General features: G+C 50.5%; 2 protein-coding genes across 3 annotated transcripts; both read right to left on the reverse strand.

Annotated features, from left to right (window-relative positions):
• Positions 1-1,288: 1,288 nt before the first annotated feature.
• On the reverse strand, positions 1,289-9,442 carry KRT32 (keratin 32). Its single transcript, XM_059908456.1, is given in 7 exon segments — positions 1,289-1,445; positions 3,688-3,908; positions 6,221-6,346; positions 6,430-6,589; positions 7,891-8,046; positions 8,210-8,292; positions 8,927-9,442. Coding segments are annotated over 7 exon segments (1,419 nt in total).
• Positions 9,443-15,638: 6,196 nt separating this feature from the next.
• Positions 15,639-19,289, reverse strand: KRT36 (keratin 36). Of its 2 annotated transcripts, none has more exons than XM_059908540.1 (7): positions 18,831-19,289; positions 18,025-18,107; positions 17,608-17,764; positions 16,885-17,046; positions 16,658-16,783; positions 16,269-16,489; positions 15,639-15,819 (listed from the first exon to the last, which is right to left on the reverse strand). In XM_059908540.1, the coding sequence occupies exons 1-7, from the start codon at positions 19,287-19,289 to the stop codon at positions 15,711-15,713; spliced, it is 1,317 nt and encodes a 438-aa protein (XP_059764523.1). In that variant the 3' UTR covers positions 15,639-15,710. The 2 variants fall into 2 exon arrangements, with proteins under 2 accessions (XP_059764523.1, XP_059764522.1); XM_059908539.1 differs by having other exon boundaries at positions 15,639-15,882.
• Between the last annotated feature and the right edge of the window lie 4,024 nt (positions 19,290-23,313).

The following is a 23,313-nucleotide window of genomic DNA, read 5'->3' on the forward strand; positions in this document are numbered from 1 at the left end:
GCCTTACACAGGTAAGCTCCCTCCCTAATTAGAAGTATCTGGACAGTGGCAATTGCTTGCATTTTTTGGTTACCTCCTGCCCCCAGCTGTGTTTGAAAATAGTGAGGACACAGAATATGAATTGCTTGAGCATCTCTGGGAACTGCAGGCCCATATTTGAGTCCTGGTCCACCACTTACTAGCTGTGTGACCTTGGGCAAGTTTCTTAACCTCTCTGGGCCTCAGTTTCCTCATTTGTAAAGGGAAGAAAATAATGGTACCTTTTTAATAGATTGTTGCAAGGATTAAATGGGCATTAACAAGGTGTCTGGAGGACTACTGCTTTGGGTTAACAACCCCTAATATGGAACCTGCATAAAGATTCTTTGAATGAATGAATGAATGATCCCATTGTACCAGGTGTAATGAGGTTTAGGGGTGGAGTTATCACAGTATTATTCTCAATTAACAGTAGTCTGGCCTAGGTTTTTGGCATCATCAGATCCCTCCTCTCTTTATTCTTTTATTACTTGGCTCTGGACCAGTGGCCTTGTTTTAACTGGTTTATGGCATGCAGGCCTTTTTAGTAAATGCCTTTCAAGTCTCTATGGAAGCAGAAGGGGCATAAAAATAAATATAGAATTTGGCCACACTCCTCTTGAGCCCAACTGAGCAGAACTGGCTGGTGGATATAGCAGCATAAGTGACAAGGAGAGAAAGACGGGTGTGCAGGGCCACTGGATGAGGCTTTTTTTTTTTTTTTAACATCTTTATTGGAGTATAATTGCTTTACAATGGTGTGTTAGTTTCTGCTTTATAACAAAGTGAATCAGCTATACATATACATGTATCCCCATATCTCCTCCCTCTTGCATCTCCCTCCCACCCTCCCTATCCCAGCCCTCTAGGTGGTCACAAAGCACCGAGCTGATCTCCCTGTGCTATGCGGCTGCTTCCCACTAGCTATCTAGTTTACATTTGGTAGTGTATATATGTCCATGCCACTCTCTCACTTCGTCCCAGTTTACCCTTCCCCCTCCCCGTGTCCTCAAGTCCATTCTCTACGTGTGCGTCTTTATTTGCCAGTTAACTAAGGACACGTGCTCTGAGTCAGCATCCGCAATTCGAAACATCAGCCAAGAGAGCCATTTACCTATGGAAATGAGAGTGGTCTTTTCTAAGAGACAGAGGCTAGGGTGCCCCTTGCAATATCAGAGCGTGTTCCGGACACGTCATCTCCTGGCACTGCTAGTGGCATTCCTTGCCCGCTGGAAATGGCCCTGCTCTCTTGGTGGCCACTGAACTGTGGTCAGGCTCGGCCTGAGGAGGCACCAGCCACCCAGTTCGCGTCCCTCCAGGATCCAGCAGCGCTGAGGGACTTCAGGGGCGCCGGGAGGGGGCAGGGCACACTGGGGGAGGGAGCACGAGGGGGAAGGGAGGGAGTGGAGCTTGGGTTACATGGCAACCTGCAGAAGAAAGGCACGTGGGAAGGATTAGAACGAAGCCCAGCTCAGCAACAAGTGCCGTCAATTCATCCCCCACCCAGCCCCCGGTGCCTCTCAATCGCACCCACTGCCCACCTTCTCCACTCAGTTTCCCCCCATCCTAACCTCATCGTCTTCACCTGTGTGACCCCAACGGCTTCCTAACTGGGCTCCCCAACCGCACTCTTGCCCCTCCTAAATATCCTCAGCTTCTTGGCCAGAGTGATCTTCTACAAACACAAATCATGTCCCTCCTCTGCCCGAAACCCTAGTGGTTCCCACTTGTGCTAGAACAAGAGCAGCTTCTTTCAACTCGTCACATCCTCCCTGAAGCCTCCCTGAAGCCTCCCCTGATCTCTGTGTCAGATCCCCCTATGGGACCATGTACCTCCTTCCAGAGTGATTTGTCATCACTCTACTACGGTCTGTCTCCCCACTAGGCAGTGAGATCAGCAGTATGTATGCCCACCCTGCATACCCGGCCTAGAGCTGGCACTTACTAAGAATGTGTTGAATGAGATGAATTCATCAACTGATATAGAAGGAATACAAAAGGAGAAAGGATGGTCTCCGAGACTGGCAGGTGTGAGCTCAAAACCAGCAACAACACACTGAACATTGGATGGAGGCCAAATAGCCCAGAGACTGGCCAGGCAGCCTGAGGACCACATCCCGCCTGAAATGTGTTTCATTTGGCCAGTACTGTATTTTTCTTTTTTAATTTATTTTTGGCCGTGCTGGGTCTTCGTTTCTGCGCGAGGGCTCTCTCTAGTTACGGCAAGCGGGGGCCACTCTTCATCGCGGTGCGCGGGCCTCTCACTATCACGGCCTCTCTTGTTGCGGAGCACAGGCTCCAGACGCGCAGGCTCAGTAGTTGTGGCTCACGGGCCCAGTTGCTCCGCGGCACGTGGGATCTTCCCAGACCAGGGCTCGAACCCGTGTCCCCTGCATCGGCAGGCAGACTCTCAACCACTGCGCCACCAGGGAAGCCCTGTATTTTTTTAAATTTGTTGAAAAGGTTTAAAAATCAGGAGAACTTAAAACATTTGTTTTAAAAGAACCTAAACATTTCAAAGAAATCTTGCTTCCCAGCTTTCCTTGAATAATGAGAAGATCCAGCAGTACTGAATCTTCATCTTACGCGGTAGAAATGGCCCTGAGGGGGCAGCACCACCTTCATGGGACAAGCCATAGCTCCCTGGTTCTCCACTGTCCCACAGTGACCCACGTCACTCACGTATGTTCATGGCCTAGTTCTTGGAAAATATTTGACTTTGCAACCCTTGCCCTGGAGGACAAGATTCTAAATGGCAGAGAAGCAAGGCTGAATGTCTACCTACAATCATCAGCCCACCAGGTATCCGAGGCCCAGAGGTATCCTGCAGCCAGGCAGTCACCAAGCCCTGCCACTTCTGCCTGTACCACGGCTGGGGGCAGATGCCTCCACTGCCCAAATTCAGACCCTCCCCATTGTTTATTACCTAGACCACATCCAAGGCCTCCTGAATGGCTCCCATGCCCAGCCCCTCCCCCCTCTCTCTACTCAGCCCTTCTTGTTGCCATCTGTGCCATCCTCCTGAAGAGCAGCTTTGAGCTCTCATTGACTCGGTCAAGAAACGTTTACTGAGCATCTACTATGCACCAGATGCAGGGGATAAAAATATTTTGTCTCTGAGTTCCAGGGGTTTACCATCTAGCAGGGAGCTAGGCAGTTAAGCAAATTCTATCATTTCCTCCTCAAAAACAGTTAAGGCCTCCCAACTGCCTATAGAATAAAGGCCTCCCTCCGCAGCATGGCCTTTGTGGTTCACCACTGAATGGGGCCCAGCTGACCTTTCCTGTCCTTTCCACCACAGCTCAACACACGAAGCTACATAATCCTTCCAAGTGCCAAAACCATCCACCCTTCCCCAGTATGATCTCCAGTGGCATGTCTGTCTCCCTGGAGACGGAAAAGACTTGAGAACAGATGCTTCGTCATCATCCATCTCAGTATCCCCCGTGGCACCTGGCACATGCTGAGCGCTTAGAAGGAGTCTGTCAACTTGGAATGGAGCAGAATGGTCCCAATGGGCCAGGTTTGGGATGGCAGCATGAATACCTGCCTGACTTCTTTGGATCATCCCAGCTTCCTAATCACTTATTAATCATGACAGGGTTCTATCTTATGGGTAGATCCAGTTGCTTCCTATAACCTACCCCAAACCTCTCACACACCACGTACTTGCAGTCGTCATTCTCCAGCAGCCCCCGGTACGTGTTGATCTCGAACTCCAGCCAGGCCCGCACGTCCAGGAGCACCTTGTACTCCTGGTTCTGCCGCTGCAGGTCACAGTGGATGTCGGCCAGCTGGACCTCCAAGCTGGTGATCAGGCATTGCATCTGGGCCAGCTGGGAGCTGTAGCGGGCCTCCGTCTCTGCCAGGGTGTTCTCCAGAGAGTCTCTCTAAGGCAAAAGGAAAGACAAAATAGCTGCGAGGAGCAGACCTATTTTCCATGGCCTTGGAAAGAACCAAGAAGCAGCCACTGTGGAAGATGGTATGGAGGTTTTTCAAAAAACTGAAAATAGAACTACCATATGACCCAGCAATTCCACTCCTGAGTATATATATGAAGAAAACAAAAACATTCAGAAGGATATATGCACCCCAATGTTTATAGCAGCATTATTTACAATAGCCAAGACATGGAAGCTACCTAAGCGTCCATCAACAGATGAATGAATAAAGAAGATGTGGAGTTTATATACACAATGGAATATTACTCAGCTATAAAAGAGAATGAAATAATGCCATTTGCAGCAACATGGATGGACTTGGAGGGCATTATGCTAAGTGATATAAGTCAGAGAAAGACAAATACTGTATGATATCACTTATATGTGGATTCTAAAAATACAACAAACTAGTGAATAAAACAAAACAGAAGCAGACTCACATACATAGAGAGCAAACTAGTGCTTACCAGTGGAGAGAGGGAAAAGGTGAGGGGCAATATAAGGGTAGGGGAAAAAAGGGTTATTATAGAATTATGTGAAATCGTGCATGTGAAACTTTTGAAAATTGTAAAGCGCTATAGAATTTAAAGAATCTTCCATTCAATTTTTTAAAAAAAGAAAGAAAGAAAGAGCCGAGAAGAGCCAGGTCTCTCTTTGGGGTTGGGAATGACCCCTCCCTACCTGAGTCACTGAGGAAACTGAAGCCCAGAAAGGTCAAGTGACTTGTTCAAGGTTAAACAGCTGGGAAGTGACAGGCCAGGGTTTGAACCTATGTTCACGTGACGCTAAATCCCTTATTCCTTCTTCAACCTTAGTCAGGCTTCAGGCCTTGGACCTGAGGTTCACCAGTCTACCCCACCCCACCAACAAGCATCACTGAGATCAGTGGTCTTCAACCCTGGCTGCACTTTTTTTTTTTTTTTTTTTTTTGCCAATGGTAATGGATATGTAAGGATATTGACAACAACATTGGAATAGCAGAGGAATTGAAAATGCTATACATTGATCAATGGGAAACTAGCTAAATTAATTATATTGCATGTACACAATAAAATACCATGAAGAAAGCAAACACATATATAGTCTTTGGTTGAACCATATACCATTCTAAGTGCTCTACATTACATATACTATCTCACATAATTTCCCAGCAATACTACTACAATCCCATTTTACATATGAGACAAGAAGTTAAGTAACATGCCCAAGATGACACATATATATATATTTTTTTCTATGTCATAATATTGACATTCAGTCCAGTAATCCTCCACTGTAACAGCTCCTTTAATTTGCAGTGAAAATTTTTGTATATTTTTTGCCTCTGAGTCCTTGTGGGATTTTTTTTTTAATTCAAACAGAAAGTCACAAAAATTATAATCATCCTCATCAGTTCACTCAGTCCCATGTAATTAATTTTTTTTTCATCTTGATCTTTTGTTAGCACTTTTATGAGTTCATCAGTTTTCCATTAGAGTTCTGAAAATGCTTATTCATTCAGTTCAGCAGTACAGTCAGTTACCAGAAACCTGTACTTGTCAGAGTCTTTTCCATGAATTCCTTGACGATGAAACCCTTTTATAGGAACATATTTGCAAAAGCATCAGAGTACACCCAGAACTGTCTGTAAATGACAAAAGACTTAAAAATGACCATGGTTAAAGATTTGATGAAAGTTCATAATAATGCAGTTGACAAGGAAATTTAGTTATTTCTGAGATATACATTTTAAAGTAATAACTAGAATTATGATTTGTAACATGATACCAGAACCCTGGCTGCACTTTAGAGTCATGTGGGAGACGCTAAAAGACACCCATGCCCAGGCCCCACCTCCAGAGACTCTGATATAATTCATCTGGGGAAGAACCTGGGCATGGAGATTTTTTTAATCTCCACAGGTGGGGTTGAGGAGCATGGGTTTGGAAGGGCAGGCTAAGCAGAGAACAAACCTTCTTGGGGAGAGTGTTTGACAGGGGCCACCTAACCCACATCAGACTTGAAACATGGCCCTTTTATCACTGAGCTGGGTCCTGGGAGAAACCTCCCCGCAGGAGAGGTCAGCTGGGCAAGCAATGGTGGTGGCTAAATCTGGACCTCCTCCCCTTCCTCCTCCGCCCCCTGCTGCATCCTCCTCCCCCTCGCCGTCCCCCTCCTCCCCCCTCTTCCTCTTCCCCCTCCTCCTTCCTGGATGCCTGCACCTACATTCGGTGCTGCCTGAGATCCAGAGCTGGGAGAGAGGTGCCCACAGGCGCATTCACCAGGCTGTGTTGGGCCTGCAGCTCGATCTCCAGCGTGTTGACCGTTCGTCTCAGATCACTGATGTCTGACTGGTAGCTCTGAAGCCGCTCAGAGCTCGTGGCTCCCTGCTGGTTAAGTTCTTCCACCTGCAATGGGGGAGACAGGAGAAGGCTGGGAGTGCCTCTCAGGGATCCTGGGGAGGCCAGCCCCCTGCGAGAGGCCCGCCTGCCCGGGTGAACCATCCCTCCGCGTCCCTGCGATTGTTCTCCACCAGGGCCCCATACTGACACCACATCTCTTCCAGAACCCTGCTCAGGTCCACGGGGGTTGCGGCGTCCACTTCAACGTTAAGGCGGTCCCCAAGCTGGCATCGGAGGGCATCGACTTCCCGAAAAGACACAAGAACACCAGGCAAGTGTGAAGTCGTGAGATCCTAGATCACCTCCCCGAGGAGATGTGAAAAGGTGGAGCAAAGGATGCTAAAGATCTCTGCCTTAGAGGGGCCCTGTGAGGACTGCAGCATCCCAAGGGCCTTTCGGCTCCACCCGGAGCCCCCTGTGATGGGAGAGGCTTCCTATAGCTTTGGCAGAAGCCAGGAGCAACATCAGGGCTTGTCTGGTCCATTTGGACTAAAATGGGACAACTGTGCCCTGTGTCCCCGGCCACCCTCCCAGCCTGCGTTCATCGGGGAAGGAGAGCAGCAGGGACCTGGCTTTACTTGGTTCAAGGCCCAAGTTAGAGCAGGCGCCTCCCAGGCTTTGCTGCCAAGAAGAGAAAGCTGTTGCTGAGGCTGCCGGTACCAAGCGATAACTCCTCATTAGTGGCCTCCAGGGGCAGTTCCCAGTTCTCTGATTTAGATGGGGTGAGTCAGGTGCCTTGGGGCACTCATTGAGTATGTGGTAGCATTGTTACTTTACACTTCAGCCTAAGGAAACCCAGCCAGGATTCAGAGGCACTTGCGCTCTCAAATCCCAAGTTGAGAGGTTGAGTGTCAACCCAGGGAAGGAGGTAAAAAACACCAGAGCTCAGGTGGGCTTTACAGCATACAGGTGCCCAGGGTGGAGGGGTTCCCCTCCAAGGACCTACAGGAGATGAGGAAAAATCAGAAAGCACAGGGTCGACCTGTGGCTTTTGGATTAAGTGTATTAAATGCAAACAGAAGAGAGGAAGGGGAACAAGGATGGGGAGAGAAAAAAAGAAGAAAACCGCTGCAGTTCACCTCTCCCTTAGAAGAGATGGGGGCCACCCCCCGCAGTGAGCCTAGCAGAGACGGACGGGCCATTCCGTGTTGGTTCTGGAAAACAACCCCCTCCAGCCCTAGTGGGCCACTCTACCCTTGGTATGCAGCTCTCATGAGAAAAACAAGTCGCCACAAGCACTTGGCAGTCACACCACTCCAGGAAATGCAGAAGGGAAGGTCATTAGCGTTTCCAAGCACCAACCGAAGGACAGGTGTTTAAGACCTGTGACTTCATTGAATTCTCACAGCAGCCTTGTTGATAGAGTTAGCCCCATTTTACAGATGAGAACATAAAGGAAAGGTTACAGAAAGGTTAAATAAATTGGGCAAAGTTACATATACAATCTGTGGCCAGCCTGGGAATTTTAACCCACGACTCCCCAACCCCAAATCGTACGTTCTTCCCACTGGGCTCCCCAGGACCACCTCAGTTGGACTTCAGGCCTCACCTCCTCGTGGTTCTACTCGAGACACATCAGCTCCTCCTTCAGGGACTCCACCTGCGTCTCCAGGTCGGCCTTGCACAGGGTCAGCTCATCCAGCACCCTGCACAGGCTACTGGCGTCGGCCTCCACCAGCTGCCGCATGGCCAGCTCCATCTCGTACCTGTGCCAGGACAGGGTCAGCGACTGAGGGGTGAAACTGAGTGCCAACCCCAGGGAAGACCTTGAGCCACTGGCGCTTTTCCGACTGTCTATGAAACTAACAGAAAGCTGCCCCCAAGCATGTGCCAGGAGACAGGGCTCCTCCATCCCCTGGCCACACTCACTTGGTCCTGAAGTCATTGGCAGCCAGCTTGGCATTGTCGACGTTCACGATCATCCTGGCGTTCTCTGCCTTGGTGTACAGAACCTGGGGGCCACAGCACACAGAGGGGGTCGGTCCAGGACAAGAAGAAGGAAAAAGAACCCAAGTGAGGAGAACCAGTAGTCCTGCAGCCATCCCTGCCGAAGCCTCTGGAACTCTGAGGGCTATTCAGTGAACTGCTAGTCCTCAGAAAACGTGAGGTTTATTTTTCAAGCACTGGGTCTTCATAAATCTGAATGCCCCATTTTGAATGCAATGAGCAACTTGGGAGGAAAACCTTTGTTAGACGTGACGGTTAGAAGGGTCCTTAACAAGCACTCACGTTTACTGAAAACTCACCACGTACCAAGGGCAGGGCTAAGCACTTTACCTGCATTAACCCATGGAAACTTTTTGACATAAGAACCCTTATTATTCCCATTTTCCAGATGAGGAAACTGAGGCCCAGGGAAGGGACCTCCTAGAGTCACGCAATGAATCCATGACAGAACTGAGACTAGATCCCAGGCCTCTTTCCACGTGAAGGGCTCTGGCTGAGCACTCAAATCATGAGATAATCCTGCGCCCTAGGGAAGTTTCTTTTCCCTGATCGTAGCTTAAGAAATGAGTGAGACTCAAACCTGGAAGGCCAACCCTTTGGGTCACCTTCCCAGGGAGTCTGTTTACCGCTTTCCCTCACCTTCCGCTAGAGCTCCTCCATGGTCTTGAAATAAGACTGCTAGTCAGGACTCAAGGCAGGCGCTTGAGACTGGGAGGCGTCTCGGATGCGGCTCTCCAGCTGTGCGTTGTCTCGTTCCAGCCGCTGCACCCTCTCCAGGTAGCTGGCCAGGTGGTTGTTCAGGAACTGCACGGTCTCCTTCTCGTTGCCATTGAAGGAGCCCTCAAAGTACAGGCTGTAGGAACCCATGGAGCTGGAGATTCTGCTGGTCGGGCGGCAGCTGCTGGGCTGGCAGGAGCTGGCTAGGTGGGCCTTAGAGAGGCAGGTGGCTGGCCGGTAGGGGGTGGGCGCGCAGACAGAGGGCACGCACATCCCGGGCTGGCAGACGTAACCCAGGCACAACTCCAGCCGGCAGCTCGTGCTGCTGGAGCAGACAGAGGAGGACTGGGGGCAGCTCTTGACGGAGGCTGAGGAGCAATTAGACGTCGTGTGGGAGAGGCTGCAGCTACCTGAATTGCCAGTGTCTGCCAGCCCCATTCCTCTCGGGCCTTTTTATATCCTTGGAGTCAGGGGGCTTACGCTAGAAGATCATCAGTCCCAGAGGAAGCTGCTAATTCATTTGTCATTTGGTTTCCAATAAGGAGTTCCTTTCCTCATGAAAGAGGCCAAGCTTGTCACTTGGCTAAGGCAGGACTCTGGGCTCCCGTCATTGATCACCGGGCGAGAGCTTCAGGATACATCTTCAAAGGACCAGCTCCAGGCCCGGGCCCTCATTACTAGGGTGGGGCTGCCAGGGCCTGGCCCTGTGCTGCCAGTGGCATTGCCCCCTGCGGCCCCACCTGCTCTGGCCCTGAGAGAGGCCACAGTTCTGTGGGGCAGCGACCCCTCCTTTTAATGAGAGCATTCCCTGCGGGAAGAGGAGGCCCGGCCCCTTAAGGAGGGAATGTGTGGGTGACAGAAGCTGCACTGATACTGGCTGTGGTGTAAATCCAGGGAGGAAAGAAAAAGAGCCTCTGAGTCTTATTAACATGCATAATCTTCCTCCCAGGGGAAGAAAATAATATTAGGGAGGAGAGAACAAACTCAGCACAGCCTAAGAATCAGGGACCTCCTTTCAGCTGGATGCTACTGAGAAAGAGAGAGGTGAGGACCCCAGTCTTGGGGAAGTAAGTCAATGTCATGAACACCTCTGTGAGCAGATGCTCTATCTTGACCATCTCTGGGTCCTCCCCTTAGTTTCTCACTGCTCCACGTACAGAGAGTTCGATTATTGTTTGTTGAACAAGCTGGAACTGGCTCTGCCCTCACTTTCTGCAATGGGGGTGGGGCTCATTCTGGGACCCCAGAGACAGGAGCAGAGTGAATCAGCTCTCTTGAGAAGTGACACTGCAGCCCTGGGATGAGCAAAGCCAGGAGACCAGGAGCAAGTGTCTCTGATTCTAAAAGCCCTTGGGCACTTCCTAAGAAAGCAGCAGGTGAGACCAGTGGTTTTTAGTCCTGCCTGTAATACTTGTGGGCTCACACACTTCGTGTTTAATATGGGTGTGTTATATAGCCACTTTTTATTTACGCATCTTCTCGATATAATATTGAAGTATAAGTACTTTTCTTATTTTTCATATATTTCTGTAAGAGTTGGTGAAGGGGCATGGAAGGAAAAATGCCACCCAGCCCTATTCCCTGAAATGTGTTGCTTAAGAAAAGTCAAAAAAGAGATGCTACCTTCTAACTAGCTGTGTGACCTTGGGAAAGTCACTCTACCTCTCTGGGCTTCAGTTCCCTCCTGCAAATTGAAAGGGTTAGATTAAATCATCTCTCAGTTTGATTTCCTGCAATAACCATAAATTCCAGTTCTTTTGTCTGTATTAACTGTTTAGAGAGAACAGAGGATGGGTGATGCAAATACCAACCACATAGAATGAGACTCATCAGAACAGCCTTCAGAATCATCGCCAGCACTCTTTGAATGTGTACTAGTACCAGGTACTGTGCTGGATGCTTGGCATTAAATTGCCCATTTTAATCCTTACCCTAAAAATATAAGATATAATTATACCTTGGAGATATTGCAGGTTCAGTTCCAGACCGTGGCAATCAAGCAAATATTGCACTAAAGCGAGTCACACAAATTTTTAGGTTTCCCAGTGCATATAAAAGTTATGTCTACACTGTGCTGTAGTCTATTAAGTATTCAGTAGCTTTATGTCTTTTAAAAATGTACAGAACTTAAAATGTTCATTGCAGCTCTATTTACAATAGCCAGGACATGGAAGCAACCTAAGTGTCCATCAACAGATGAATGGATAAAGAAGATGTGGCACATATATACAATGGAATATTACTCAGCCATAAAAAGGAACGAAACTGAGTTATTTGTAGTGAGGTGGATGGACTTAGAGACTGTCATACAGAGTGAAGTAAGTCAGAAAGAGAAAAACAAATACGGTATGCTAACACATATATATGGAATCTAAAAAAAAGAAAAAGAAAAAAAATGGTCAGAAGAACCTAGGGGCAAGACAGGAATAAAGATGCAGACCTACTAAAGAATGGACTTGAGAATACAGGGAGGGGGAAGGGTAAGCTGGGGCAAAGTGAGAGAGTGGCATGGACATATATACAGTACCAAACGTAAAATAGCTAGCTAGTGGGAAGCAGCCGCATAGCACAGGGAGATCAGCTCGGTGCTTTGTGACCACCTAGAGGGGTGGGATAGGGAGGGTGGGAGGGATGGAGATGCAAGAAGGAAGAGATATGGAGACATATGTATATGTATAACTGATTCACTTTGTTATAAAGCAGAAACTAACACACCATTGTAAAGCAATTATACTCCAATAAAGATGTTTAAAAAAAAAAAAAAGACCTGTATGCAGAAAACTATAAGACACTGATGAAAGAAATTAAAGATGATACAAACAGATGGAGAGATATACCATGTTCTTGGAGTGGAAGAATCAACACTGTGAAAATGACTATACTACCCAAAACAGTCTACAGATACAACGCGATCCCTATCAAACTAACAATGGCATTTTTCACAAAACTAGAACAAAAAATTGCACAATTTGTATGGAAACACAAAAACCCCGAATAGCCAAAGCAATCTTGAGAAAGAAAAACAGAACTGAAGGAATCAGGCTCTGTGACTTCAGACTATACTACAAAGCTACAGTGATCAAGACAGTATGGTACTGGCACAAAAACAGAAATATAGATCAATGGAACAGGATAGAAAGCCCAGAGATAAACCCACGCACATATGGTCACCTTATTTTTGATAAAGGAGACAAGAATATACAATGGAGAAAAGACAGCCTCTTCAATAAGTGGTGCTGGGAAAACTGGACAGTTACATGTAAAAGAGTGAAATTAGAACACCATACACAAAAATAAACTCAAAATGGATTAAAGACCTAAATGTAAGGTCAGACACTATCAAACTCTTAGAGGAAAACATAGGCAGAACACTCTATGACATAAATCACAGCAAGATCCTTTTTGACCCACCTCCTAGAGAAATGGAAATAAAAACAAAAATAAACAAATGGGACCTAATGAAACTTCAAAGCTTTTGCACAGCAAAGGAAACCATAAACAAGACGAAAAGACAACCCTCAGAATGGGAGAAAATATTTGCAAACAAAGCAACTGACAAAGGATTAATCTCCAAAATATACAGGCAGCTCATGCAGCTCAATATCAAAAAAACTAACAACCCAATCCAAAAATGGGCAGAAGACCTAAATAGACATTTCTCCAAAGAAGATATACAGAGTGCCCACAAACACATGAAAAGATGCTCAACATCACTAATCATTAGAGAAATGCAAATCAAAACTACAAGAGGTATCACCCCACACCAGTCAGAATGGCCATCATCAAAAAAATCTACAAACAATAAATGCTGGAGAGGGTGTAGAGAAAAGGGAACCCTCTTGCACTGCTGGTGGGAATGTAAGTTGATACAGCCACTATGGAGAACAGTATGGAGGTTCCTTTAAAAACTAAAACTAGAACTACCATATGACCCAGCAATTCCACTACTGGGCATATACCCTGAGAAAACCATAATTCAAAAAGAGTCATGTACCACAATGCTCATTGCCACTCTATTTTCAATAGCCAGGACATGGAAGCAACCTAAGTGTCCATCAACAGATGAATGGATAAAGAAGATGTGCCACATATATACAATGGAATATTACTCAGCCATAAAAAGAAATGAAATTGAGTTATTTGTTGTGAGGTGGATGGACCTAGAGTCTGTCATACAGAGTGAAGTAAATCAGAAAGAGATAAACAAATACCTTATGCTAACACATATATATGGAATCTAAGGGGAAAAAATGTTTCTGATGAACCTACGGGCAGGACAGGAATAAAGACGCAGACATAGAGAATGGACGTGAGGACACAGGGAGGGGGAAGTGTAAGCTGGGTCAAAGTGAGAGAGTGACATTGACATATATACACTACCAAATGTGAAATGGTTAGCTAGTGAGAAGCAGCTGTATAGCACAGGGAGATCAGCTCAGTGCTTTGTGACCACCTAGAGGCGTGGGATAGGGAGAGTGGGAGGGACATGCAAGAGGGAGGGGATATGGGGATATACGCGTGCATATAGCTGATTCACTTTGTTATACAGCAGAAACTAACACAACATTGTAAAGCAATTATACTCCAATAAAGATGTTAAAAAAAAAAAAAAAGATCAGGGTTTCCTTAACCAACGCAGATGCTCTGAACAACTGGATAAAAAGGTAGAGAAAGCTGCATAAATAAAGCACCTACCACACACAGGCTGTTTGAATGCATGGGATGAGGCTGTGAATGCACTCTGCAAACCGTAGAATGCACGTAAACAGAGAACACGCTGCGTGGTTCGAGGAGTTGACAGCGTGATTGTCAGGTCACAAGCCGGCACCATCTGTCTGCTGTTTCCACGCAGGAGGCAGGCAGCCGGAGCAGTGGCCAGAACAGAGGCTCAACCCACTGCCCAACCCCTGCCTATTTCTACGGAGCAGCGCACTGGGGTGTGGTGCGCTCTGCGCATGCCCGGCCGCCCACCGCTCGTCTGAACCTCTGCCAGAGCCGGAGTTGCAGACCTGAGACCCCAGAGCAGGAGTGCGGAGCACAGAGAGCGGCAGGGCAGGGCTGAGACCACGTGGACTGGCCCTGCTGCCCGGCCTCTTGCCCCAAAGCCAAGCAGGTCTGAGGTTGAGCCCTTTGGGTTCAGCTCTGAGGGTGCTGCTGGCGGGCAGTATTGGCCCCGACAGCGTCCTGCCGTGTAACCAAGCAAAGAGCTGGGCTTTCCCATTCCCCGCTCTCCGCCCAGGGACGCTTCATTTAATACCAGCGCTCATAGCTACCACTTCCGGGCACTGTGCACACATTGGAGCTTCCCCCAGCCCCATTTTACAGATGCACCAGCTGGACCAGAGAGGTCACGCGACGTGGTTAGGGTGCACAGCCAGACTCAGCACCAGCTGCTCCAGCTCGCCCGAGCGCTTCTTCCCCTAAGGTCCAAGATGTGTTTGCTGCACCTCTGACTTGTCAAGCAGGTTGAAGATTCATGTTTAGCACCAACTACCTGGTGACATAGACAGAACCAGGTCTTTCCCACCGGTCTTGGACTCAAGTTAAGAGCCCAGAGGTAGAGAAAAGAGGGAAGGGGGTCGGGGAGAGACAGAGACAGAGAATCTGTGCGCTGGGAAGGGTGCCCGAGTTAGAGTCAGAAGAGCTGAGCGATGGCCTCGTCCCCGCCACTCACCACTGTGTGGCCTGGGGCAAGTCACTGCCCTCTCTGGGCCTATATTCTCAACTGAAGAATGAGGCAGGGGGACAAAGGAGGCATGGGGCCCTCAGACTTCTCACAGGCCATGATTCTCTGATCAGAGGGGCGTCCAGGCTGAGCCATGCCCAGATGAGCATGGCTCAGCCAGTGGAATCTGGGGCACTCTGAACTCTGCTCCACAGTGAGGTCTGGCGGTCCCCTCCCCCTTCCCCACTTCACTGTCCCTGCCGCCCTTCACTTCAGCCCTGTGTCCAGTGTTAGGGACTTGGGTTCACCCAGCCTTCCCACCTGCATCTCCCAGCTCACACAACTCCCCTCCCTGGAGTGGTTGGCCCAGGCTGGCTGCTTGGAGTTTGCCTCTCTGGGTGGCACCACCTCTCCTAAAATGTCCACAGTGTCAGGCCTGGAGGTGGCCAGCGAGGTGACAGGAGCTGGACAAGGGAGGAGAAACTGAAGGGAAGAGAGAACCACCAGACCAAGCAGGGCTACCTAGGAGGACAGCTTGGGAGCCTTTGCCTCTCCTGGGGCCGCCCCAGGTGGTCCCCATGGGCAGAGCCAAGCCTGTAGGTTATGGCCAGCAGCCATCGGATTAGGTCAGCGTCTGTTCTCATGGACCAGGCCCTCAGGTATCCCTGTTATGAAATATTTTGAATCATTCTGTCACGTCCTACCACTCAGAGCCAGAGGAGACAGACCTGAAACCAAAATCCACACCTTCGCAGCAAGCCCAGATCAAATACCCCCAGTAACTAACCACAGAAGATCGACAGAGGCAAGTTTGCTTTGCCAAGAGAACACACTTTATTGGGTAAATTTCCAGGGAAACCTAGCTTTACACGGCATAGAAGCAGTAAAAGTCAGAAACACAATCCAAGAAATATTTTTGGTAGAAAAATCTGCTGAGCGGGGAGTGCCTCTAGGGAAGGGGGGGGGTCTTTTAGAGCCGGGACCCAGCGGGGTATCCTCCTTCCTGTGGGCCAGGGCCTGCCCCTTGAGCCGGGCAGCTGGTTACAGCGGCTGCACGTGCTCCCTGCTGGAAATGACTTTCCCATCTCTGATCTCCTCCTTGATGGTACGGATCTGGGTGCTGAGCTGGGGAGCCGGGGCGCAGGGCACACTTGAGATGTAAGGAGCTCTAACGGCAGGCTTGCATTCCATGGCACAAGGGTGGGCAGGCAGCCTGAGGAAATGAGATCATATCAGGGTGTTTGGCATCGGCCATTGGACTGACATTCGCGTTAAATGTAAATAGGGGTCAAGTGAGACGGGTGGGTGACAATGACAAATGGCTCAGACAGTCCCTCTGAAATCCCCAAGGGCTGCAGGGATGAAGACCAGAAAGTCCCAGCCAAAAACAATGGTTGGAGAAGTACCATGAATGGGGTCGACTTGTCCCCCTGCAAAAGCCCAAAGCCCAGGGCTGGAAGGAATCTCTCTGAAGATGCTTTGATCAATCCCCCTTCATCTGTGCAATAACCACTCTAGGACTGATGCCCTCACCGCGGCACTGAGGGTTGGGCCCAGGTGAGCCCTTTCCACAAGCCGGGACCTCCGGAACCCACTCACTTGCAGTCTTCTCCCTCCAGCAGGCAGCGGTAGGTGGTGATCTCCGACTCCAGGCGGGCCTTGACATCCAGGAGCACCTGGTACTCCTGGCTCTGCCGCTCCAGGTCACAGCGGATCTCGGACAGCTGAGCCTCCACGTTGCTGATCAGGCCCTGTATCTGAGCCAGCTGGGAGCTGTAGCGGGCCTCGGTCTCCGCCAGGGTGGATTCCAGGGAATTCCGCTGCAATGGGAAAGAGGAAGCACTCCCAACAGGAGGGAATCCCACCCAGAGACCCACAGCCCTGGGTGTCCGGGTACCATTTGTGATCACACCCCGTGATAACCTGAGGCTGGTGGATCGGGGTGCCTACCACGAGCTTGGCCAGCCACTCAGGCCGGGGCCACTCACCATGCTGTGCTGGGCCTGCAGCTCGATTTCCAGGGCATTGACCGTGCGTCTCAGCTCAATGATCTCTGTCTGGCAGCACTGCAGCTGCTCCGAGCTGGACACCACTTGCTGGTTCAGCTCGTCAGTCTGAAAAGCATGAGACGACCCAGAGCATGGTCAGAGCAAGTGAAGCTACTGTCAAGGGTGACCCCTCCCCTGGAGCTTGTCCTGGGCTGGCCCGGCCCGACCTGGGTGTTGAACCAGGCCTCCACGTCTCTGCGGTTATTTTCCACCAGGGCCTCATACTGGCATCTCATCTCATCCAGGATCTTGTTGAGATCCACTGGGGGGGCGGCATCCACCTCCACATTCAGCCGGTCCCCAAGTTGGCATCGAAGTGTGTTGACTTCCTGCAGAGAGGAGGCAAGATGGCATAAGGCTGTGAAAAAGATGCTGGATGAGGGTTCGACTGACCTGGGTAAAAACCCTCCTCCTTCGGTTGCCAGCTGTGTGACATTAAACAGGATACTTAACCTCTCTGAGCTTCAGCCTCCTTGTGCACCTCTACCTGCCTCCTCAGAGGATTTGGGAGAGTAAAGTGAGACGATGCAAACACCAGGCAAATAGAATCATTATCAGGCACTACCCTCCAAAGGGAGATTTAGTGTCATGGGCAGGAGTCTGGGATCTGTGTGACATTAGGCAAGTGACTTAACCTCTCTGTGCCTCAGTTTTCTCATCTGTAAAATGGAGCTTGTAATAGTATATACGTCCTGGGATGATTGTGAGGATGACATGAAGTGAGAATGAAATGCAAAGTGCTTCGTATAGTTCCTGGCACACAGTGGGCTATCAGTAAATGTCAGCTGGGGTTACTGTGGAGGTGGCTGTCATAGTTGTTACACCCAAGGGTCAGCAGTGGCTCCCTGCTGGATGGGAAACATCGAGAGGGTGCATGGCATCAACCTCACCTCCTCGTGGTTCTTCTTGAGGCACATCAGCTCCTCCTTCAGGGACTCCACCTGCATCTCCAGGTCGGCCTTGCACAGAGCCAGTTCGTCCAGGATCCGGCGCAGTCCATTGGTGTCAGCCTCCACCAGCTGCCGCATGCCCAGCTCCGTCTCGTACCTGCACGCACAGAACCCTGCCGAGTCTGCAGCAAAGCAGCCATGCACAGGCAGGACCCACTGCCCTGCTGACCAGCTGCAGTGGCTGATTTGGGGTCAGCATCACTGTGGTCCTTTCCCTCGACCCGAAAGGGATCCAGGATCGATGCCACATTTCCCACTTACAGCTCCATCGGGCCTCACTCCCACTCACCAGCTCTCAGAGGCGGGGGACAGAGGCAAGGGAGCAGCACAGAAACCTTCCTAGATCAGGCCACTCACTTGGTTCGGAAGTCGTCAGCAGCCAGCTTAGCATTGTCAATTTGCAGGACCAGCCTGGCATTGTCAGCCTTGGTCAGCAGGATCTGGGGAACAGGGGGTGTCCCATGAGCTGGGGAAGGCCCAGCAGTGTGGGGACAGGTGGGGAGGGGACAGCCCATCTTTCGGATGCCATGCTTCTAAGTACCACCAGCACCTTTGGCATTTCCAGCCCTGAACATCCTGAGCCCAGGTGTAGAAGGAACATCAGTCCCCGAAGGGGCATCACAGGGATGTCAGTGGCCATCAGTCCTGACATCCGCAGCCCCAAAGTGGCCCAGTGGGTGAGTGGAGAGGCGAGTGGAGAGAACCAGGCCGACCTGGATTCAGGTTCTGCATCCAACACCAACAGGCTATGGGATCATGGGCAAGTTGCTGAACCTCCCTAAAATTCAACTTCCGCATCTGTTAGATGGATCCAGTAATATCCATCTCTATAAGATGAGGAATAAACAAGCGAAAGGATGGGAAGCTGTCAGCCCCAGGGCTTGTGTCCAGTAGGGGCTTGGTGCATGCGACTGCCCTATCTATAGCTGAGACAGCGGAGGGAGGGGAGGAATGGCTGGCTGGAGAAATGGCTGGATTGGAGGGGAGGTTACAAGCAGCAGAGAGGTCTGGGTCCCCCCAAGAAACCAAGACCCTAGAGAGAAAAGCTGGCCCTAATAGGAGAGAGAATCCCCTAAGAGCTACAGTCCCATCTGTAGTGGGATGAGAGAGACCCCTCCCAGGGTTTGGGCTGCTGGGCTGGAGAGGGGCCAGGTCCCAGTTACCTTCTGCTGGAGCTCCTCGATGGTCCGGAAATAGGACTGGTAGTTGGGGCACACAAGGGGGTCTTGTTGCTGGCTCCGCTCCCGGATGCGGCACTCCAGCTCCGCGTTCTCCCGCTCCAGCTGGCGCACCTTCTCCAGGTAGCTGGCCAGTCGGTCGTTCAGGAACTGCATGGTCTCCTTCTCGTTGCCGTTGAAGGAGCCCTCGCAGGACCAGCCCCCGCTCCCGGTAAAGCAGGAGGAGTGGTACCCAGAGGACAGGCAGGAACGAGGCAAGCAGCTCCCAAGGCCGGAGAGGCCCAGCCTGACAGAGGAGGCTGACCCCCCAACACCAGAAAGGCCAGAGACTCTGCAGGAGCCCACAGAGCGGACACAGGACACCCGAGAGACGCCACCTGTGGTGCCACAGAGGCCTTTGATGGACCCAGAGGAGAAGATCGGAGAGCAGAGCTGGCTGGCCATGATGCTAGCAGAGAAGGTTGCAGCTTAGCAAGGAGCTCAGGTTCTGAGTCTCATGGCCTCTCTGGGGCATTTATATACACTTTCCGTGGGGTGTTGCCATGTTATTCCTATTCCAGGAAATTAGTCTCATTAGAATGTGATTTTTTGCTACCCATCCAAATTCCTTGCCTTATAAAAAGAAAAAAAAAATTAGTTTGCTAAGTCAGGACTCTCAGCTGTTGTCATTTCCTAGCAGAATATGAATTTTATTGCCTCCTCAAAGTTCTTGCACCAGATCCCATGAATCAGGAGTGGCCTCACAAATTACATTTGGTACCTGCCCTCTCTGCATGATTTCCCCGAGGAACCAGTTATTTGTCACCTCTGTCCACTACCCCAACCCCCCCGCCCTCATAGCTGCTCACCTCTGCCTGGGCCACTGGGATGGTGAGAAGGGAGCAAAGGGAACTAAAATTCATGGAGCACTCATCATGTGCCAGGCTCGTGGTTATTTCATTCACACCTCACAACAATCCTGAGAGGTGTTCAATATTATTTCCATTTTACCAGTGTGGAGAGTGAAGGTGAGAATGGTAGAAAGAAATGAAAGAAAGAAAGAAAGAAAGAGAGAAAGAAAGAAAGAAAGAGAGAAAGAAAGAAAGAAAGAGAGAGAGAGAAAGAAAGAAAGAAAGAAAGAAAGAAAGAAAGAAAGGAAGAAAGGAGGGAGGGAGGGAAGGAGGAAGGGAAGGAAGGAAGGAAGGAAGAGAGAGAGAAAGAAAGAAGGGAGGGAGGGGGGAGGGAGAAAAAGAAAGAAAGAAAGAGGGAGGGAAAGCTTGCTTGAGATGAACAGGCAGTGAGTAACAGATCTTGGATCTGAAACCAGGGATCTCGGACCCCAAATCCCATGCCCTTGTCCCACTGCTTCCCCCATACAACCAAGGTCAAGTGCAGGCACCCAGGATTTCGGGACAGGAGACCTAGGTTCAAACCCTGGCTCTGCTGATGATCTGCCCTGTGACGCTGAGCACATCATTTCCCCCCAGGCATCCTCAGGGTCCTCACTGGGACAGTACAGAGCATCAGCCTGCCCTGCCTGCTTCACACAGATACGAGGAGAGTCAAACCAGGCCAGAAGTAAAAGTGTTTTAAAACCCATCGGGTGCCGTAGAAAAGTTGGTTGGGCTCAGAGGACAGTCTTTGATGATGGTTTATGGCTGTGGCTGGCAAAGGGTCGTAGCTGCTTTGGAGGGAAGTTTCCTTTGTGAGCCCCAATTTCCTGAACCTAAGAGGGTAAAACCAGGACCCTGGACACCCCACGGGTGCCTAAACAGGTTACAGAAACAGTCAATGCAGCAGACCCTTTGGACAGGGAAGGGAGGAACGGATGACACACTGCCAGAGAGTTAAGCGAGCCAGGAGGAGAGCCTGAGACTTAAGGACCAAAGGTAAATTCAGTCTTCCACCCTCAAAGTGGGTTTTCCCAAGGCTTGAACAACCTGCTCACTCTTCCCCCACACAGACACACACAGCAAGGCTGGCGTTTACAGAAGCATTTATGTGCTTCTGAGGTTGTAATTTACCAACCTCTTAAAACACATTATAAGCTTCTCTCTGAAATTACTCAGGAGGGTTGGCTGTGGTGGACACACCTCGCCCAGTTCAGTGGACACCTCAACAGGATGCCCGAGAGCCACCCGATGGGCTCCCCGGGGTGCACACGCCGTGCGGCCCCTCCTAGGAGGGACAGCAGGGGCATCGGGCCTCCAGAGCTCCGCTGCCTCAGCAATGGTTCCTTATGGCTGCCCATCCTCCCTGCAGGGCCTAGGACGGGGCTGTCTCGAGGTCTCTCAACCTCGGCCCTGTGGACATCGCAGACTACGTAATTCCCAGCGCGGGGGGCGCCCTGTGCATCGTGACGTGTCTGCAGCATCCCTGAACTTTACCGCCGGATGCCAGTAGCAACCTCTTCCCCCAGGCGTGACAACCAAAAATGTCTCCAGACGCTGCCAAATGTCCCCTGGGCGGCAAAACTGCCCCCAGTTGAGACCCACTGGACCATCAGGACGGGGGCTGGGGCTCTGGCCAGATCTCCTGTAAGCACCTCCTTTGTTTTCTAGGACAACTAGTGCAGAGTCTGGCTGTCACTGTAGGGCCCATTCAGGCAAGTCCTTAATGCACCCATGACCCAACTCACCTCACTTGTGACACAGCATGCTCGTCCTGAGGGTAGCACCTCCTACGCCCCTGACACAGCTCTTCTCTCTTTGCGGTCTCTGGCTGCTGGCATCTGAAGTTAACGTTCTCATTTTCCTTTTTTTTTTTTTTTAATCCCTCCCCTTGTGCAATCTGTATCTGAAGCTGGTTCTAAGTTTCCCTCAGGGCAATGGAGTGAACAGGTGTCTGCTGCTTCAGCTGTGTCCCGTCACTCAGTACGTACATCCAGAGGGCCACTGCGGGCCGGAGTCCAGACAGGTGTCTCCAAGGCCGTGAAGAGAGGCACGTACCTCTTCTGGAGCGAGTGACAAGCTGGCCAGAAGGTCTTTCGGTCGCCCTTGGTCCCCTGCTTTTCTCCATGGTGTAGACTGCAAGGCCACCTCTTGGAGGGCAGTGTGGTAGGGGGGCCTCATGGGAGGAATTCCTCTGCTCTCTTTCACCTCAGAAGCCTGGACCATCACGGGATGAACTGATGCCCGAGAGGAACACATGCTCTTCCTGTATCAGAGGAGAGAACCCAGGACTCATAGGGCTGCTCACCTCCCGAGGCAACTCAGCCCACCCCCCCACCCATGGTGGCCCTGGAGAAAATCCACCTACTCAGTGTTAAGTACATCAGGGGTACCCAGGCATCAGGTTTTATTTCAAAATAGGGTCCTATTCTGAGACCATCCTTTCTAACATGAATCAAAAATACACTGGGCTGGGCTTCCCTGGTGGCACAGTGGTTGAGAATCTGCCTGCCAATGCAGGGCACACGGGTTCGAGCCCTGGTCTGGGAGGATCCCACATGCCGCGGAGCAACTGGGCCCATGAGCCACGATTGCTGAGCCTGCGCGTCTGGAGCCTGTGCTCCGCAACAAGAGAGGCCGCGACGGTGAGAGGCCCGCGCACCGCAATGAAGAGTGGCCCCCGCTTGCCACAACTAGAGAAAGCCCTCACACAGAAACGAAGACCCAACACAGCCAAAAATAAATAAATAAATAAATTTTAAAATGTTTGGAAAAAAAAAAAATACACTGGGCTAAGAGTCAGGGGGTCTGGACTCCAGGCCGACCTCTGCCGCGCTCTGTTTGAGCCTCAACCACTCTGGGCCCCAGAGCCCCAGTCTGAACAGGAAGGGTCTGGACAGGGTGAGCCCGAGGCCCTTGCATCTCAGACATAGGATTTAAGGCCCAAGTGTTTCCCGTGCAGCCGGCCAGGAGTCACCTGGACGTGTCTGTGACTCCTTCACCATCAGCCACTGTCCCTTCTCTGTCACTGACCACAGAACAAAGTGGAGTTATGGAGGTTCAGCCTGTGACGCGGTTGGGTTTTCTCTTCTTTGCAGTCCGCGTGGACCTCAGTCTCCCTTTGCCTCCAGGTCTACTGTATGGCTGTTAGCATAGCGCCATCTTGGGCCCTTACAGCTCCTCCTCTCCTTCTGCTGACCCTACCCAGGACTGTACTGGGCAGTAAATCACTTCTCTGTCATCAAGGACTTTGTAGCTAATAGATATTGTCTAATAATCATTAGGACCGGGTGACCTCTGTGCTCTGTTAGTCCCCAAACAGTGATGAAAACCTTCCATGACATATTCCCGGCATCCGTGAGACTAGTTACCCATTCATAAATCTTGACTCAGGAATGCACGTCCTGTCTCCAAGCTCCTATCCCCATACCCTAAGTTAACTCTAAAGTTGTCCCCATGGTGCCTCGGTGGTGCGGAGTACAGCTGCAGATGCTTCCAGATCGCTGTCAGCCCCATCCCACCCTGTGAGTAATAAACTGATCCCATTGATTGGATGGAGCTGCCTGCCTCGCTTTTTGGTCTCAAGATGCCTTCTCAGT

The sequence above is a fragment of the Balaenoptera ricei genome, chromosome 20, assembly GCF_028023285.1.
Source record: "Balaenoptera ricei isolate mBalRic1 chromosome 20, mBalRic1.hap2, whole genome shotgun sequence".
In the NCBI taxonomy this organism is placed as follows: Eukaryota; Metazoa; Chordata; class Mammalia; order Artiodactyla; family Balaenopteridae; genus Balaenoptera; species Balaenoptera ricei.

What these genes read in the sequence shown, in the direction of transcription:
- KRT36 (XM_059908539.1), bottom strand. Translation starts at nt 19,289, where the DNA reads ATGGCCAGCCAGCTCTGCTCTCCGATCTTCTCCTCTGGGTCCATCAAA. An exon ending in TCGAGGAGCTCCAGCAGAAG is followed by an intron (nt 18,108 to 18,830) that starts GTAACTGGGACC and finishes CCTGTTCCCCAG; the next exon opens with ATCCTGCTGACCAAGGCTGA. An exon ending in TCAAGAAGAACCACGAGGAG is followed by an intron (nt 17,047 to 17,607) that starts GTGAGGTTGATG and finishes TCCTCTCTGCAG; the next exon opens with GAAGTCAACACACTTCGATG.